Source organism: Lissotriton helveticus, chromosome 9, assembly GCF_964261635.1.
Source record: "Lissotriton helveticus chromosome 9, aLisHel1.1, whole genome shotgun sequence".
Classification (NCBI taxonomy): Eukaryota; Metazoa; Chordata; class Amphibia; order Caudata; family Salamandridae; genus Lissotriton; species Lissotriton helveticus.
In genome coordinates, this window is record NC_136070.1 from 1,079,596,651 (window position 1) to 1,079,614,520 (window position 17,870).

Below are 17,870 nucleotides of genomic sequence, written 5' to 3' on the forward strand. Positions count from 1 at the left end.
CGCCATTTTGTGAATCAGCCCAATCGCCGCCCACCAAGACCCCCGGAAAGAACAGTTCGCAAATGTAGGACTTTACAAGCTCCGGGGGTCCCAGCAAGGGCGGCCTCGATGCCAAAAGGATATCCGCCCAAGACGGGTCTCCGCCAGCAACAGCACCGGTGCCCCAAACAAGCGGAGTTCGGGCCCCGAGGACCAGGGCCGCCGGACAAAGCAGCGGCGGGGAGAGACCCCTTCACAGAATCAGGTCCCGGGGCCTCTCACCCACGTCGGCCGCGCGGCCACCAGGGCAGGTCCGGGTCAGGATCGCCGGGATCTTCGCACATCGGCTCCCAACACTGGTTCTCGCTCTCGGCCGGGGCCGAGAGCCGTCGGATCCCGCCGGCCAGGTCCCGGTCCAAGTCTCGCAGAGGCCCCGATCCCTCGGAGGCCACAACTCCGGAGCCACTGCACACCGAGACCCCGGGGTCGGATGGTAAGTACAAACAAGCCGTTATGTTTCCAATGCCCCAAAAATGTGTCGTCCTCGGACAGGATAGAAGACAGGATAGGCAATCAGGACGGAGGGCTGCGGGAGCCGAGCTAAAGGGCGACCATCACGGCCGCGAGCTAGGCTCCTCTTCATCAACGTTTTAAACAGGTACACAGTCTGTTGTGTGACATTTCTAATAAAACAGTATGTAAAATTTGATAGTTGATAAAGTCCTCTGTGGCCACACATTCACCCAATTTCCATTTTGATTCTTTGTTCACCAACTCAAGCTGTGCTTATCTTGTCCCCTGCTTGCACAACATATATTTTCTCATCATTCTGGTCCAGGCCTTTTGAAAGTTATTTTTGAGTTTTTGTATCCATCAGCTGTGCCAGAAAGTTGTACCAGGCTTTCTGCCATCCGACAGTGAAAAAGGTCCTTTTGAGTGTTGTCCCAAATCGCCTTTCTTCAGGCCTCGCTCCTGCCTGTTTGCATGCCTTTCTCCACCACCCGCTGCTTGTTTGGCACTCATTCACCACCCACCTTTACCAGAAACATGCAAAAACACTCCCTTTAGTTATTAATGGGTCACAGTGATAGGGTTTTAATAGACTATCACAGTACGACAAACGTTATGTCAATTCTTCCACAGGAATCCCCCCTGCGGGTCTAGTTTGCTCTTTCATAAGATAATGGCTGCATCTAGAGTGATACAAGACAGCCTTTATTTCCAGATAACACGCAAATGCCTATGATGTCCCATTCTGATGCCTGACCTCACTTCACGGGTTGCCTGTGCAGTCACAGACTGGTGCTGGTCGGTTTTGGTTTTAATGGAGGTGCCCTATCTCTATTCCAAGAAAGGTAGTTCATTTTTTAGGGATTCATAGGCAGCCAATATTTCAGAAATGTGCCAGTGGCAAGCAACAAATAAATATTTGCTGCCCAAATCCTTAGGATATGTCTGAATTTGAGTCTTATTTTCGTTTGGCTTCTCAGCAGCCATGAAAAGAAAGGCAAGGAGAAAATACCCCTCCTGTTGCTTCTGATTCTTGATACAGCCTCTGGCCCATGACTGCCTCCAGTCTGCACGTCGTGGTGCATTGAGTGGAGAGACTTCGGGGTGCTTCCTTGAAAGGGTTAAATAGCGGAGTAGATGTTTGTCACAGCCACTTGTGAATAATGCATAGTAGATATATGTACATGTTTATGTGCTACAGGGTCAGTAAATCACAATAATGTACTGTTACCTTCCTGAACTCTGGGTGACATGTCCACAGGTCAAACTAACAGGACGTGTTTATCCAATATTTTACTTCCTGAGGCGTAAAATCTTCTGCGCAGAAACGCTTCTAATATTCTCACCAAACAATAGCGAGTAAAGATACTCCACTGCCCACAAAAGAAGAACTGAAATGAGGGATGTGCGGCCCCTCTTATCTCTCCGCTCTCCTTACTCTCACCACTCTCCCCTCCCTCTCTCACCTCTCTCTCACCTCAATCTCCCCTCTCCTCACTATCCTCACTATCCCCACTCTCCCCTCTCACCACTCTCCTCTCACCACTATCCCCTCTCACCACTCTCTCCTCTCTCCCCCTCACTCCCCTCTCCCCTCCCTCTCCTCTGCTCTCCTTACTCTCACCACTCTCCCCTCCCTCTCTCACCTCCCTCTCACCTCAATCTCCCCTCTCCTCACTATCCTCACTATCCCCACTCTCCCCTCTCACCACTCTCCTCTCACCACTATCCCCTCTCACCACTCTCCCCTCTCTCCCCCTCCCTCCCCTCTCCCCTCCCTCTCCCCTCTCCTCACTCTCTCCTCTCCTCACTCTCCAATCCCTCTCCCCTCCCTCTCTTTCCCCTCTCTCCCCACTCCCCTCTCTCCTCACTACCCTCTCTCTTCACTCCCCTCTCTCCTCACTCCCCTCTCTCCTCTCCATCTCCCCTCTCCTCACTCAACCCTCTCCTCACTCAACCCTCTCCTCACTCAACCCTCTCCTCACTCTCCCCTCTCCTTACTCTCCTCTCTTATTCTCTCTCACCTCTCTTCTCCTATCTACTCTCTATCCTCTTACCTCTCTCCTCTCGTCCCGCTCCCCTCAGCACCACCACAGCATCACTCAGGGGCACCACAACATCACTATGCGCCACTAAAGCATCACTGATCGCCACAGCATTACTCATCGCCACCACAGCATCACTCAGCACCACCCCAGAATCACTCAGCACCACTCACCATCATGACATCATCACTCAGCATCACCCCAGCATCACTCAGCACCATCACAGCACCACTCATCATCACATCATCACTTAGCGCTACCCCAGCATCACTCAGCAACACCAAATTATCACTCAGCACCACCACATTATCACTCAGCGCCACCCCAGCATCACTCAGTGCCACCTCTCCATCTCCCCTCTCCTCACTCAACCCTCTCCTCACTCAACCCTCTCCTCACTCTCCCCTCTCCTTACTCTCCTCTCTCCCCTCTCTTATTCTCTCTCACCTCTCTTCTCCTATCTACTCTCTACCCTCTTACCTCTCTCCTCTCGTCCCGCTCCCCTCAGCACCACCACAGCATCACTCAGGGGCACCACAACATCACTATGCGCCACTACAGCATCACTGAATGCCACAGCATTACTCATCGCTACCACAGCATCACTCAGCACCACCCCAGCATTACTCAGCACCACTCACCATCACCACATCATCACTCAGCATCACCCCAGCATCACTCAGCACCACCACAGCACCACTCATCATCACCACATCATCACTTAGCGCTACCCCAGCATCACTCAGCAACACCACATTATCACTCCGCACCACCACATTATCACTCAGCGCCACCCCAGCATCACTCAGTGCTACCCCAGCATCACTCAGCGCCACCACAGCATCACTCAGCGCAACCACAGCATCACTCAGCGCAACAACAGCACCACTCAGCACCACCACAGCACCACCACAGCACCACTCAGCACCACCACAGCATCACTCAGCGCAACCACAGCATCACTCAGCGCAACCACAGCATCACTCAGCGCAACCACAGCATCACTCAGCGACAACCACAGCATCACTCAGCGTAACCACAGCATCACTCAGCGCAACCACAGCATCACTGGTTCAAATATGTTCTTTCAATGTTTCAAGCTGTTTTCAAGCTTTCACGCTTTATTACAAATCACTAAAAGTTGTTAATATTTCACTTCTGTTCTTGGATTTTCGTCACAATAAAAAACATTGAACATAATCTTCACAAAAGTTATTTACAAAAGTTTAAGCTATTGCCATTACAAATTAAATAAATTATTTAAGTATTAATTATTTAAAAAAACTAAAAGCCATTGTTATTTGTAATATCAATACATCTAAGTCACGTAAATACAAAACATCTTGCATTACAAATGCTATAGGTGTCACATTTGCGAAAGTTATAACTATTGGCATTGTAAATGACAAAGCTATTAATTTAGCTATTTTAAAAAATAACACATAAATAAAAAAAATTCATTTATAAGACCAATAGCTCAAACTTTCCTAATGCGAGCCCTATTGCATTTCCAATGCTTGTTTTTATTTGCAGCTATGCTGCACTGAAGCCAGTGCTGCTGTATAATCTACATGATTAGGTCCCTGTAGATTGTTAGCCTGGGGGCGGCAATCGCACTCCAGGCCTTTGCATGTGACCCCCGGTTCAAAAGGGGCAAGCATGGGTTTACAAGTTAATTGATGTGAGAGAATGTAAGTAACTAGGGTGTCCTGCACAGGTAACTTTTGGGCCACGTTCATTCTTAAAGACATTCTGCAACAAACATGTAAAATATGAAATCAGACTAAATCAGTGCAAGTATTTTTATTTTAAGGAACCGTTTTCAAACATGAATTGTGTAACTTTCATGCTTCCACCCACCCTGAGAATGCCAATAGTGAACAAAGAGGCAATTCTGTTATGTGCACCCTTTGGATGGCCTGGGTTACTATTCTTCATGGACATTTCAGTAAAATCAAATGTTGGGAGACATTTTAGTACACGAATATTCTGAATGAATGCATTTCAGGATCATATTATATGTAATAAAGTACAAGCATTGGCAACTGGTACTCTTATAAAACGCTGAAATACTTTATAGAACTTTTTAATGCTTTTCATATGAAAAGCAGCTTACACTGTGAAAAAAGTGATCCATATGCTTTTAAAGTGTGCCAGTTTCCTGGGTGAGGAGAAGAGGAAGCCTGCAGGGGAGGAAGCCTGTGAGGGGAGAGAGGGAGGGTCAGGAAGCATGGCAGCAGAGGTGGAGGAGGCAGCACTGGTACTGCACCACAGGGAGCACTTGGACGGCAGAGGGTCACTAGGGAGCAGGGAGATAGCTGCCAGAGCTGGTTCTGAGTTGGGGGTGGGGGGAGGAGGTAGTACAAAATAGCAATAATCAGTCTCCAGTGGGTTTCCTAGACGTTTTCCCTAGTGCCTGCACTTGTGACTAATTGTTTAGTGGTCAAATAGAGCAAGAAACAGTGTTCAGTAGATTTCCTAGAGCATTTGGTCCCTGTGGCCCTGCACCTGCTGCACCATTCAAATCATTACCCTAGTGCCTGCAAGATAATTGCACTTGTGACTGCTTGTTTAGTAGTAATATATAGCAATAATCAATGTTCAGTGGGCTCCCTAATCCTTTTGACCCCTGTCCCACTGCACTTGCTGCACCATTCAAATCATGATCCTAGTGTCAGAAAGGAAAAATCACTTGACAGCTTGTTTAGTAGTAAAATTTAGAAATATTTGCTGTTCAGTGGGTTTCCTAGAGCTTTTGACCAGTCACTGTACCTGCTTCACCATTCAAATCATGACCCCCAGTGCCTGCAAGGTAACTGTACTTGTGACTGCTTGTATAGTAGTAAAATGCAGCAATAATAGGAGTTCAATAGGTTTCCTAGACCTTTTCGTACCCATGCCACTGCACCATTCAAATCCTGACCCTAGTGCCTGCAAAGTAACATCATTTATGACTGCTTGTTTAGTGGTAAGATATAGCAATAATCTGTGTTAAGTGTGTTCCCTAGAGCTTTTGGCCCCTGTGTCACTGCACCTGCTAGCAATAATCTGTGTTCAATGGGTTTCCTAGTGTCATGCCACTCACCTGGTCATTGCTCGCGGAAACTATGCTGGACCTCATATCTCTCATAGGGTTGCGTCTGATCAGGGAATTGTAAACACGAATCAACTGCCCTCCCTGAAGGGAATGGGGGTTGGGACGAAATAACAAAGAGAAATTGCGTGTCTTCAAGCTTACCACCGCCTTCTCGATGTCGTACGTACGTCTCTTCTTAGTCCTAGAGAGCTTCTTCGTGATATCAGCGTAATGTAGTGCAGTGTAATGTAGCTTTACTGCAAATACAAGTAGAGAGATTATTCAACAAACGAGTAATTGTGAAATATTCCCTCCCGTCTTTGTCATGTGTACTAACAGTCACTCACACAATAATGAATCTATTGTTGCATAGACTTCCAATAATCAACTGTTACCCTTGGAGTTGCGTCACTCCTAGAAGAAGCTATGTGGAAATTTAACATCACACACTAAGGTACACCGTGCTTGTTCAACACTAGGCACGAGGTGCGCAAAAGTGTGCTTTTGGATTCACAGACTACAGCACAATAAAGGATGGCACATAAGAATGTCACTAGGCGCTAATACCAATGCCTCGGTATGCACGTTAAATAACTTCAACAATGTCTCAATGCTCAAGACTTGTCCTTTTTCCTGGTTTTCAGCATCATAAAAACAAGTCTTTAGTTGATACACTTTCCTTTAGTGCACTAACCTTAAGGATGGTACTTAATCATGTTTTCTCCTTTTAAGGGCAGCACTGCGGGATGGTGTTCACTGCATTGCTGCATCGCTGGATTTTCTGGGGAGAAGATGCCCGCAACATCTGAGATTCACAGGTGAGGCATGCAGCGTTGCAGGGATGGAGTTTGTTGCCTCGCTGGATTTGCAGGGGAGAAAATGTCTGCAACGTCGGAGATTAACAGTATGTAGAAGAAGGGTGGACAGGTCGTGAAGACGTTCAGGTGAGCAGGATCACTGAAGAGGATCTGTCCTCTTTAACCAGTGGCTAAGCCAAGGACTGTCTTGTAGTTTGAGTGCGGTATAAATTCCGTTCCCAAATACTGATGAGTTAGCCCAGATATCCCCATAGTCATGTGCCTATAAGTCAGCTCATATGGCCTCATAGTCATGTGCCTAGGAGTCAGACCAAATATCCATTTAGCTATGTGCTTATGAGTCAGTCCAAATATCGCCATAGTCACGATAAGTCAGTCCAAATATCACCATATGTGTAAATGTAGATGTAAATGTAGTAGTACTTGTATAGCGCACGAATCGACCCATGAGGGTATCTCGGCGCTTGTACGCATACCGCTGTGGAACCCTTCCTGGCTTTTCCCTGTGAAGTGCCCACTCCTGGGCACCCCCAAGATGAAGCCAGGCATCCTAGCGTTGTTGGGGCCATTGTGGAGATTAAGCAAGCTATTGCCCAGAGTTGCAGAGTGGGACCTATGATTAGAATAGGCACAGAGGCGAGAATTATCAGGTCTGAGGAAATTGAGCCCAGGACCCGCCGAGGCGGGAATTGAACCCTGGTCCCGGGCTAGACCTCTGCATCAGGGTCTGCCGCTCTAATCATTGAAAATTGCAAAAAACACAGTTGATGGACAGAATGTAGAACAATGTCATACATTCACCCCAGTACAAGGATCTGGGCCTAAATCAATCGTTTTTTTGCACTCCACACCACCCTGGGTTAGACACTGGCTATATGCAAATCAGCTCTGACCCTGTGCCTCATGGGAACAGTCCAGTCCGAACTACCAAGCCATGTCTTTCCCAGACCGGAATCAAGCATCCAAGGACCAGTTTCTGGCTATCAGCCTTCATCAGCCAAGATAGCTTGACTCCAGTGGTGTGGAGAGCCTGGGACTCACGTCTGAGCATACCCAGCCCACTCGGGGTGAAAATTGCAAAAAACACAGTTGATGGACAGAATGTAGAACAATGTCATACATTCACCCCAGTACAATGATATGGGCCTAAATCCATCGTTTTTTTGCACTCCACACCACCCTGGGTTAGACACTGGCTATATGCAAATCAGCTCTGACCCTGTGCCTCATGGGAACAGTCCAGTCCGAACTACCAAGCCATGTCTTTCCCAGACCGGAATCAAGCATCCAAGGACCGGTTTCTGGCTATCAGCCTTCATCAGCCTGGATAGCTTGACTCCAGTGGTGTGGAGAGCCTGGGACTCACGTCTGAGCATACCCAGCCCACTCAGGGTGAAAATTGCAAAAAACACAGTTGATGAACAGAATGTAGAACAATGTCATACATTCACCCCAGTACAAGGATCTGGGCCTAAATCCATCGTTTTTTGCACTCCACACCACCCTGGGTTAGACACTGGCTATATGCAAATCAGCTCTGACCCTGTGCCTCATGGGAACAGTCCAGTCCGAACTACCAAGCCATGTCTTTCCCAGACCGGAATCAAGCATCCAAGGACCGGTTTCTGGCTATCAGCCTTCATCAGCCTGGATAGCTTGACTCCAGTGGTGTGGAGAGCCTGGGACTCACGTCTGTGCATACCCAGCCCACTCGGGGGGGAAAATTGCAAAAAACACAGTTGATGGACAGAATGTAGAACAATGTCATACATTCACCCCAGTACAAGGATCTGGGCCTAAATTCATTGTTTTTTTGCACTCCACACCACCCTGGGTTAGACACTGTAATGCCAGAAACTGGTCCTGGGAAGCTTGATTCCGGTCCAGGGAAGACATGGCTTGGCAGTTCGGGCTGGACTGTTCCCATGAGGCACAGGATCAGACTGATTTGCATATGGCCATGTCTGAACTGGGGTGGCGGAGTGAGCTAAAGAACGGTGATGGATTAAACCCAGATCAGTTGACTGGGGGTGAGTGTTTGTATTGTCAACGCTCCGTCCATCATCACCTTTGGTTTTTCTTTGCTCTAACCATTGAGCCACACTTCTCCACATAGTCATGATGAGTCGGTCTGAAGGCCCTGTGGGATGTTACTGTTTGTACTTTGGTGTTTCATGACACGGTGGGCTAGGGCACCGGGGGATAATTACCATGCCAAGAATGTTGTCAAGCCTATGGGGCAATGAGTCCCATGAACAGCCTGGGAGGCAGTGAGATGTGTGCTTGGTCCCGCAAGCGCCTCACACACAAGGTACAGGAGGAGTGAGAACACAAGGAGGACAGGGTCATGACTGTTTTCCCACACAAAAAAGGGTTTACTAGGCAGGGTTTGTTGAGATGGCGTGCATGAAAGAAGCAAACCGGACAGGGCGTGCACGTTGGCAGCTGCTTCTCATGACTGATCATCTGGATCATACCCTTTCCAGTCTATGAAGTAATATTATTAGCCTTTCACGCTTTTAGCATCGATGATCTGTTGATCCTCAAATTCCAGCTGTCCATTCGTAGGTGTAGGAGTGGGTGGAGGTGATAGGTAGGTCTGGTCACAGTAGGGTTTTAGGAGGGATACATGGAATACTGGATGGACAAGTATGTCATCGGGTAATAGGAGACGTATGGCTGCAGGATGGATTATACTGTCGGGAAGGGACCCACATATCGAGGTTGTAACTTACGTGATCCCTAGAGCTGTAGAAGTCTTGTGGACAGCCAAATCTGATCTCCTTTCTTATAATTAGCGGCTTGTATACGATGCATCATAAAAAGAAGTCTTTGGTGGATACGCTTTCCATTACATTCCTATGAGTCAATCCAAATATCACCATAGTCGTAATGAGTGAGCCCAAATATCCCCATACTCATGATGAGTCTGCCTGAAAACCCTGGGAAATGCTATTGTTTGTACTTTGGTGTTTCATGACTCAGTGACCTAGGGCCCAGGGGATCATTACCTTGCCAAGAATGCTGTCTAGCCTATAGGGCAATGACTCCCATGAACAGCCAGGGAGGTATTGAGATATGTGCTCAATCCCGCAAGCCCCCCATACACAAGATACAGGAGGAGTGAGAACACAAGGAAGTCAGGGTCATGACACCTAGAGCTTTTGGCCGTGTTACTGCCCCCGATGCATCATTCAAATCTTGACCCTGGTGCCTGCAAGGTAACTGCGCTAAAATAAAGCAACAATTGGTATTCAGTTGGTTTTCTAGGCTATTTGGCCCCTGTGTCACTGCACCCGCTGCACCAATAAATCATGACTCAGGAGCCTGTAAGGTAACTGCATTTGTGGCTGCTTGTTTAGTAGTAAAATACAGTACTACTCGGTGCTCAGTGGGTTACTTAAACCTTTTGATACATGTGCCACTGCGCCTGCTGCACCATTCAAATCATGAACCTAGTGCCAGAAAGGAAAAATGAGGAAACCGTTTATATCCAGTAATATATGTGTTCTGAAAAAGGCACAGTTGCAGATGGAATACATAATTATTGTGTAGCAATACATAAAACACAAAACCTTTCATAAAAAGTGCCTTTAAACTCATCTAACTCTCCAAAACGAGTTGCCACAGATGTCATATATAAAGCATATGCTTTACACCTCAAAGTGAAAACCAAGCATTGTTACATTGTGTTACAACGTGGCTAAATCTTTCCTATGAAAATATTATATCCTGTGCTTCACAGTGAATGGGCCATAAACAGTGGAAATTGCCCAAGATCACCGTATTTTAGGTTGAAGCCGAGACTGAAATGCGGTTTTGTACTTTGTTCCTAAAAAGGCAGTTTCACAAACTAAATGGACTCACCAAAGAAAAGGAATTTGGCAACAAACATGTTAAATGTAAAAAAAGACTACAAAAATTCCATAAATGTATTTCATGCACATGCAGACCTGTTTCCTCTTAGTAGCACTAGTACATCAGACTAATTCAGTGCAGTCTGCAAACGCCCTCCTGAACTTTGCATGCAGCCTCCAGTTGAAAACGGTCAAGCTTGTATTTACAAGTTAATCTACGTGAAAGAAAGCAAGTAGCAAAGGTGTACTGCACACTTAACATGCGGGCCACCTTCATTTGTATAAACATTTTGAAAAAAAGTCTTAAATAAAAAAAAGTCTCTGCAATAACTCCAAAAATGTATTCCATTCACATGCAGAACTTTTTCATCTTAGTAGTTCTTTCTAATACATCAGACTAAATCAGTGCAAATATGTTGCTAAATAATTGTTTTCTAAATCGATTTTAGAAACGTTCATGCTTCCACCCGCCCGGAGAATGGCAAGAGTAAACTTCAAGCACCACAAATGAAAGGCCAATGTTTTGTGCCTCTGAAGAGTGAGGTCCCTTTTGAGATGGCTATGTCTACAATAAAATTTAAAAAAGGGAACGAGCAGTCTTAATGGAGAAAGTACACTGCTTTCCTCTTTCCTGTAAATGCTCTCACTTTGAAGTCAGCCAAAAGCACAATAAACCCCAGGCTCCTTCGAAGATACAGCTTGACATTTCACCTTGGTATTTGAATTCGAATCAAATGTGAGAAGACAAGAACAAGATTTATAGACCCATTTATTGCAGAAATCAAACTAATATGCCTGTTGGAGACTTTAGAAACTTAACAAAATTCTAAGAAAGCAGCCAAAATCCAAAACAATAAAAAACATATTCACATAGGCGTCCATGGGCATGTCATGGTCAGTCAGCCTCTCGGAGCACTGAATGTACTTTCCTCTTATCTGCTTTCTTAGTTCCTTTATTGTATGTTATCTTATAAGTAGCCTACGTCATTTTTGCATTAGCCCAAAATTAATTTTACATTTAAATTAATATGAACAACTCCGGCACAAATGAAGTTTCAGAGTTGCCTTGTTCCACCTGGAATCCTCTAGAAAAAACTGCCAGCTAATTGCTCTCCTCAAAACAAAGTGTGCAGCAGCTGTAGTGAAATGTCATCGAGTCTTCACAGCTGACAGCGGCTTCTGAAAACGGAGCATGGCTGCATCGCCATAAATTCCCACCCAGGCCAGCGCCGCTTAAATTAGATCCTGACATAAGCTATCGAGGCAGTGTCCCTCACGCCGCAAACAAGCCCCGTCCCAGTCTTTTGAAGACACGCACGTCGCTGCCACCTGACGGGAGCTCTGTCAGCCATCTTCTTGCCTTGTGGCGTTTGCGGAGGCGGCCTAGCCATGTCAACCCACAGCAGAGAAGAGGAAGACGACCTCTTCGACGGCGACATCGACGAAGACGAAATCTTGGCCAACCTGTCGCCGGAAGAACTGAGGGAGCTGCAGGCGGAGATGGACCTTCTCGCCTCTGACGCAAGAGTGCCGCTGGCGCAGAGGCCCGCGCGCCAGTCTGCGGAAACCGCCGCCGGCCTTCACCGGGACTCTGACCCGGAAGTGGAACTTGATGGGGACATTGACGAAGACGAAATCTTAGCCAACCTGTCTGCTGAAGAACTGAGAGAACTGCAGTCAGAGATCGACGTGCTGGCACCGGACACCAGAGTACCTGTTGGAATGAGGCAGAGAGACCAGACGGAGAAACCTCCGACAGGAGGCTTCGACCACAGGTCTCTGATTGATTACATGTACTGGGACAAGGCGTCCACGCGCTTGCTGGATGATGAACGAGTCCCCGTGACTCTCCTGCCCTCGAAGGTATGAATTACGGACATTCAATCATTAAAAAAAAAAAAAAAAAATAGTTCTCTAGCTAAATTAGCATGCTCAGCTCCCTGCCATGAATTTTCCCATGTCACACCACAGTTCAGATCGGTAGCTTTCTGTGGCATTAGTCTGGCCCCACTGGCACTTTTCTTCAATTACTGTCGTTTTGACCTTTCTTAATAGTACAAGCTGCCATAACTACCATTACCTTCATACATTTCAGTGCCTAGAATTGAAATCCGACAAGCATCTTAGGAAATCAGAAGGTCGTAATTTTTTTATCCACGCTAAATTAGGTAAGGGGCCTGTTCTTCTTTCATTTTGCGCTGCATTATTAGGGCCACATAACTAGGGCTAGTTTGCTCCTGCATGCCATGCCCAGTGAATACTTTCCAAGGTGGTTGTACCTGTCAGGCTACGTTTCCTTCCGAAGTTAATTCGCAAAAAAAGAGAAGCAATTTAGCACACAATCTGTTATTTCTATGTCAAATTGCAACTCTTTTTATAATAAAATAAAGACCCAAAACACCATAGTTACGACTTTTAGTGAAAGAAAGCCCAAGTGGAAAACGTAATCCAGATGGTCATTCTAGAATTACTGTAATGTAATATTCACGACTACGGTGTCAGTGGATTTCTGTGCATTTCAAGATGGGTATGCACACTACAACAGTGGCGTGGTTAAAGCACTGCACGAGTTCACATTATTACTTCACAAACCGATCTTGCTCTGTTATCTCACATGGCACGATAAAGCATTTCCGTACTAAATAAGCGTTTTGTGTTTACCTTATAACATGGGTTTGTCTTGTCTTCCCATCCCTAAGTTATATTCTGCCATTCAACTTACATATCGTCAAACGTCCACTATTTAAAACTTTGAGGATTACCAAGAGATTGTTTGTGCATGCGGCCTAGTGCACAGGTAAAGTCTGTGTCAAAGGTCAAGATTGTAGTTGTGCATCACAGAAATATGGTTCTTCTTGCCGAAAATGCCGCAATACACGTGATACCCCGACAGCAGAACCACTTGATCGGGTCTGACTATATTTACTCTTGAATTCAGTAATGGGAAATTGGAAAACGAATTCCTACAACGACAGTGTTGGACTCACCATTATGGTTCTATTGTCTGTTAAATGTTTCTGTATGTGACCTTTGACCTCTGCACCCTTTAGCAAGGCCAAAGGTTAGGCATAAAATGTATGATATTCAAACCAACTGGGGTAGGGTCTGACCTGCAGCCAGTGTGTAAACTGCAATCCGATCTTTACTTCTACAGTAAGACCATTCCTACACTGTACTCGGGGAATTTACTGCCACCACATGGTCTATTGCTTGTATTTATGATGAGGCAGTTAAAGTCTAAAAAACAGTACCTCCTCCCTAACAGAACATCACGGCCCCATGCAGAGGTCAGGTCAACATTGAAAAGCAATTGCAAAGCCCATAGGCCTGGCTTGCATTTTTGGTTACAAGCCACACTTATTTGCTCTGCCAAAACATGTTTTTCAAATTTCACCAGTCACCACTGCCTATTAGATGCTGTCTGTCATCTAAAATGAAGTGCACATAAAGCAGATGCAATATTGTCAATAGAATGCAACTTAATGTATGGCGTACCATGGCTTTCATGAAATGGATTGGTTACACAGGCGGATACAAAAACATGCCTTGGAATTCACAGCTGCAAACTTAGGATATTGCCCGTAGCTCTCAACCTTTGAAGTGTGTGTACTTGGGGCCTCTGACATCAAAATACTGGTCCACTTTCTACTGAAATGTATTAGGCTGAGTGAAATCACTGCAAGAAAGTGTAATTCTTGTCTGATTGAAAGGGCAGTGTAGATGTTGGGTCTTGCAGACGTGGTCCTTTCAGTGCTGTGGTTGCCCTAGTCATGCTGCAGTGCTGACGTAGCAGGATGGCTGCTGTGCTGCAGTGGGTGCTGAGCCCCTCAGCGCTTTCTCTGTACGCATGTAACAGCAGTTGTCACAAATTCCTAATGCTGCTGAAGTTGCAACTTCTGAATAAGTGGTAAACAAACTTTGAAACCTGCTCCAACTTCCACATGTGCAATTGTGGCCCACTCTTGTTTTTGCCCTCCCTCCTGTCAAGCAGCGCTGTCTTGTTTTCACAGGTGTGGAGTTGCCACCAGCAGCAGCACATGTGAATAACCAACACCAGCTGGAGTCACCTGTAGTCAGTGGCACTCCTGGGGCGTGCTCACCCCTGGACCGCCAACAGCAGGGAAAGGACTGTTTAATCAGAAACCACAGATGGAGGCTCATACCTGTGCTCTACAGGTCTACCCTCTGCTGTTCAGTGGTTATTTCCAAGACACTAGAGCAATCGCCTAGATGACATTGGTACTGACAACCACAAAATAGTTAAATGCACAGTTTTGTCACAGCCACTTCATGATGCTGCTACCAGCACCCGCTCCCGTAATATACAAAAACAAAGCTGCATAAGCGTGTTAATAAGGTCAATGTATAGGTGCCAGTATAAATAATACAATGAATTAGGGAGATGAAAAACTTTTTAAACTAATCAACAACACCAATGCCGACTTGCAATGGCAAAATATCTGCAAAATGCTGTAGGCTAGTCCCAAAGTGACGCACAGCCCAATGACCCAATGATTGAAGAGGGCTCACTTAAACAAATATACCCAAAGCCCCACTCCTGTCACATAGTTAAAGTAGTCAATAGCCAGACCGACAAAGGGTGCTGAAGCGGTCGGTGTTGGTTTTTTGCACACTAATTTAGACTTTTTTTTCATCATGAATAGCAAAATATTAAAACGTGAAATTCAGTAACCAAAATCTTAGCATATGAAATAGAAGCCTATTGTGATAACTCATGCAAATAATTAATACAATACTAAGATTGCAGCATAGCATGGGAAAAACACGTTTGACTAGGTGCAAAGTATGCGATAAGTCTCAAATTTAAATCATAACATATGAATTTCAGGTTGTATGATTTCTATTTTCCATTTAGCATCAGTTTACAGATGAATGCGCAAATAGCACTTGCTTTCATTTAATGCGGGCTCCTATTACTAATGAAGTAAACAAAAAAGTGATGCTTGAATTAATCTCAGCCACTAGTAATTATTCGAGGAGGCATCCCAGTCCATCGTTTTGTTGCACACAATACCGAATCTGAGCTTCAACATTTTCTTTGCATTCTGTGGCGTAACCGTCCGAGTTGCCGTCTTTGGAACCGGGAAACCAGGTTCAAGTCTCGGCTTAAGCTCAACATTCTGTGATTCCGGGCAAATCACTAAATCTTCCTGTGCCTGCCCCCGAAAAAAAAAATTGTAATGTAACTGCTGCTCACGTAAAGCGCTCCAATACCTTCAGGTCAAGTTTGCGCTATATAAAACAACCCAAAAAATATATATCGAAATAATTTATCTGAGCTCTTTTGAAATCAAAACTGATCATTATAGGGTCTTTTCTGCCTTAGACATGCACAGAGTCGGCGAGAACGTTTGGAAATTGACCTCTTGGTTAACACACTTATGCTGGGAGTACATTATGAAATCCTTCTGTAAGGTGCTATTTCCAAAAGTGATCGCAGCCAGTTTACCTATTGGGCTGATGTGACATCAATTAAAAGGTATTTTTTTCCATTACTACGTCTATTTCTCTAGCTGAAAAATGTAAAAGTGGGCTTTACTAACGAGGTCAGACCAATACTTAAACCTTATTACATGTGGAATTCTCTCCTCGGTGAAGCAGTTGCAAGACACTGTGCAGTTTGACATTAGATCAGTGTTGTCTCATGAACTCATCACTATGCAAATGTCCAGTTCTGATAAAAAGGCTAAAACCAGTAACCAGCTCATATCTAAGCATTATCAAAACTGGGAGATAAAGGAAGTGAAGGATAGGTTGACAAAAGGGTTTATCCAGAAATAGCTCAGAAGCTCTCAGTGTAGTCATGTGGGCGGTGGGGGTCAACAGATTCCACAAGGAGAACTCATCTTTTAGGCCACGTGTCTCTGAATATTCCTTTGGAGATGCTCTATTGACACCAGTCAAGGCCATAGAACGCTTTCAATATTCTATGTGAATACTAGTTAATAAACGAGAGCAGGTAATGCCCATGCTCAACCCAAGAACCTTAACACAAGAAGAAAGCCACTTGCTCCTCTGATGCAATTACATGGCGTGCTTTCATACTTCACTCATTACAGCATGGCAGACGCGTTGCATATAGTCATGCAGTCACCTGACTATATGCCACTGGTGTGGCACGGTTGTAGAGAAGGGAGAGGAGCTACAGCTTCCTTTTAGAAGAAGGGCTTTTTAAAATAAGCCAAATGTACAATCCTGTTTTCAATGAAAGGAGATATGAATGTCAAATCTGTCGGGCCTACACATGGGGTCAGTCAGTGTACTATTGCAATCCAGTGTCCTATTGCAATATATTTTCTGTCTAGCCAGTGACTGATATTTTAAAAAATTACTACCAATGAGAGCATGGTAATCTCTCTATAAATTGTGCAAAAGGAAGGCATCTCCTAAGATGTAATCGCCCTGCCCACCCAAAGTGCCTGGTGGTGGTGTTGTAATCAGCAACATTTAAATTCCCTTTTCAGTGGGATATAGAGGAGCTTGTACATAATGTTCAGCTCCATTTATATGGCCATGTGGGTATAGCAGAGGAGAGGTGCTGGTTCGGCATTCGTTGACTTTGTGCACAGTCAGCCAATACAGAGGGAAGTACATTTTTCTAGGGACATATCACTTGTGGTTGAGCAATACTGCCTTAAACTTCAGAGTGAAGGTTTACGTTTCGTTTTACCTAGCTCCTTAAAGTATTTTATTTTCCCTATCTCCTGTCTGAAGATACCATAACTAATGCAGATGGATATTTACATTTTTGTAGTAATTCAAAGAATACACAGATCTGGGTTGGATAAGAGCTGGGCAGTTTTTTAATGACCAGATAAGCTCCTGCAATTCCTGCTGTTCTGGAATAGGTCAATAGCCAACAAGGGAATCCTTAATAAAGCAAGGTGCACTTAGTCCAGATGTTTAGGCATTTATGATATATGACGCATTGCATTGAATCATAAGAATTTAACGTATTACAGCAAATATACAAATCAATTAAATTGTATAAGCAAAATAAATCATGAATGAAAAACAGGCTTCTGCAAATAGAGACATTGTATTCCCTTGATGTGTATTACAGAATAGCATACATTAGTTGGGGTACAATGAAAAACAATGACACACATATGCCCATTGGGAAATGAGTCCGTATTGTTACAATAACCACCTGTGAGACAAATGTATGTCAACTCCACTCAAAAAAGAAAAAATCAATAGAACATATACATGAGCTGTATAATTTTTTCTAATTGTTATTAAATTACTAACAATTCTATAGTGTATAACTCTATACTGTATAGTGCGCGAGACCATCCTCAGGATTAATTTCATTTTGTGAAATCTTAAGATCCCCTAAGATATCTTAATTATCACTGGTTAAGTATGCCCAACAACAGCAGAGTCCTATGTTGTATTATGGCCATGTATCAGCTGTGAAACTCTAATATGGCATGGCGTAACTCACACCAACAGCCAGCCATGAATTAAACGCGCAAGCTCTACCTTCGTCGAAGTTGAAGCTTGTTGGCCATTGACTTTAGTTGATTCTGTTACTCAGACTCTCAAGGGGTTATTGGGTTGG

General features: G+C 44.9%; 1 protein-coding gene across 1 annotated transcript in view; it reads left to right on the top strand.

Moving 5' to 3' along the window:
• The first annotated feature begins 11,046 nt into the window (after positions 1-11,046).
• The window catches only part of LMOD3 (leiomodin 3), a 58,421-nt gene continuing 51,597 nt past the window's right edge, over positions 11,047-17,870 (top strand). The window contains exon 1 of the mRNA XM_078661471.1: positions 11,047-12,148. Within this exon, the coding sequence (XP_078517597.1) occupies positions 11,675-12,148 (474 nt within the window). The 5' untranslated portion in view covers positions 11,047-11,674. The remainder of the gene's footprint in view (positions 12,149-17,870) is intronic.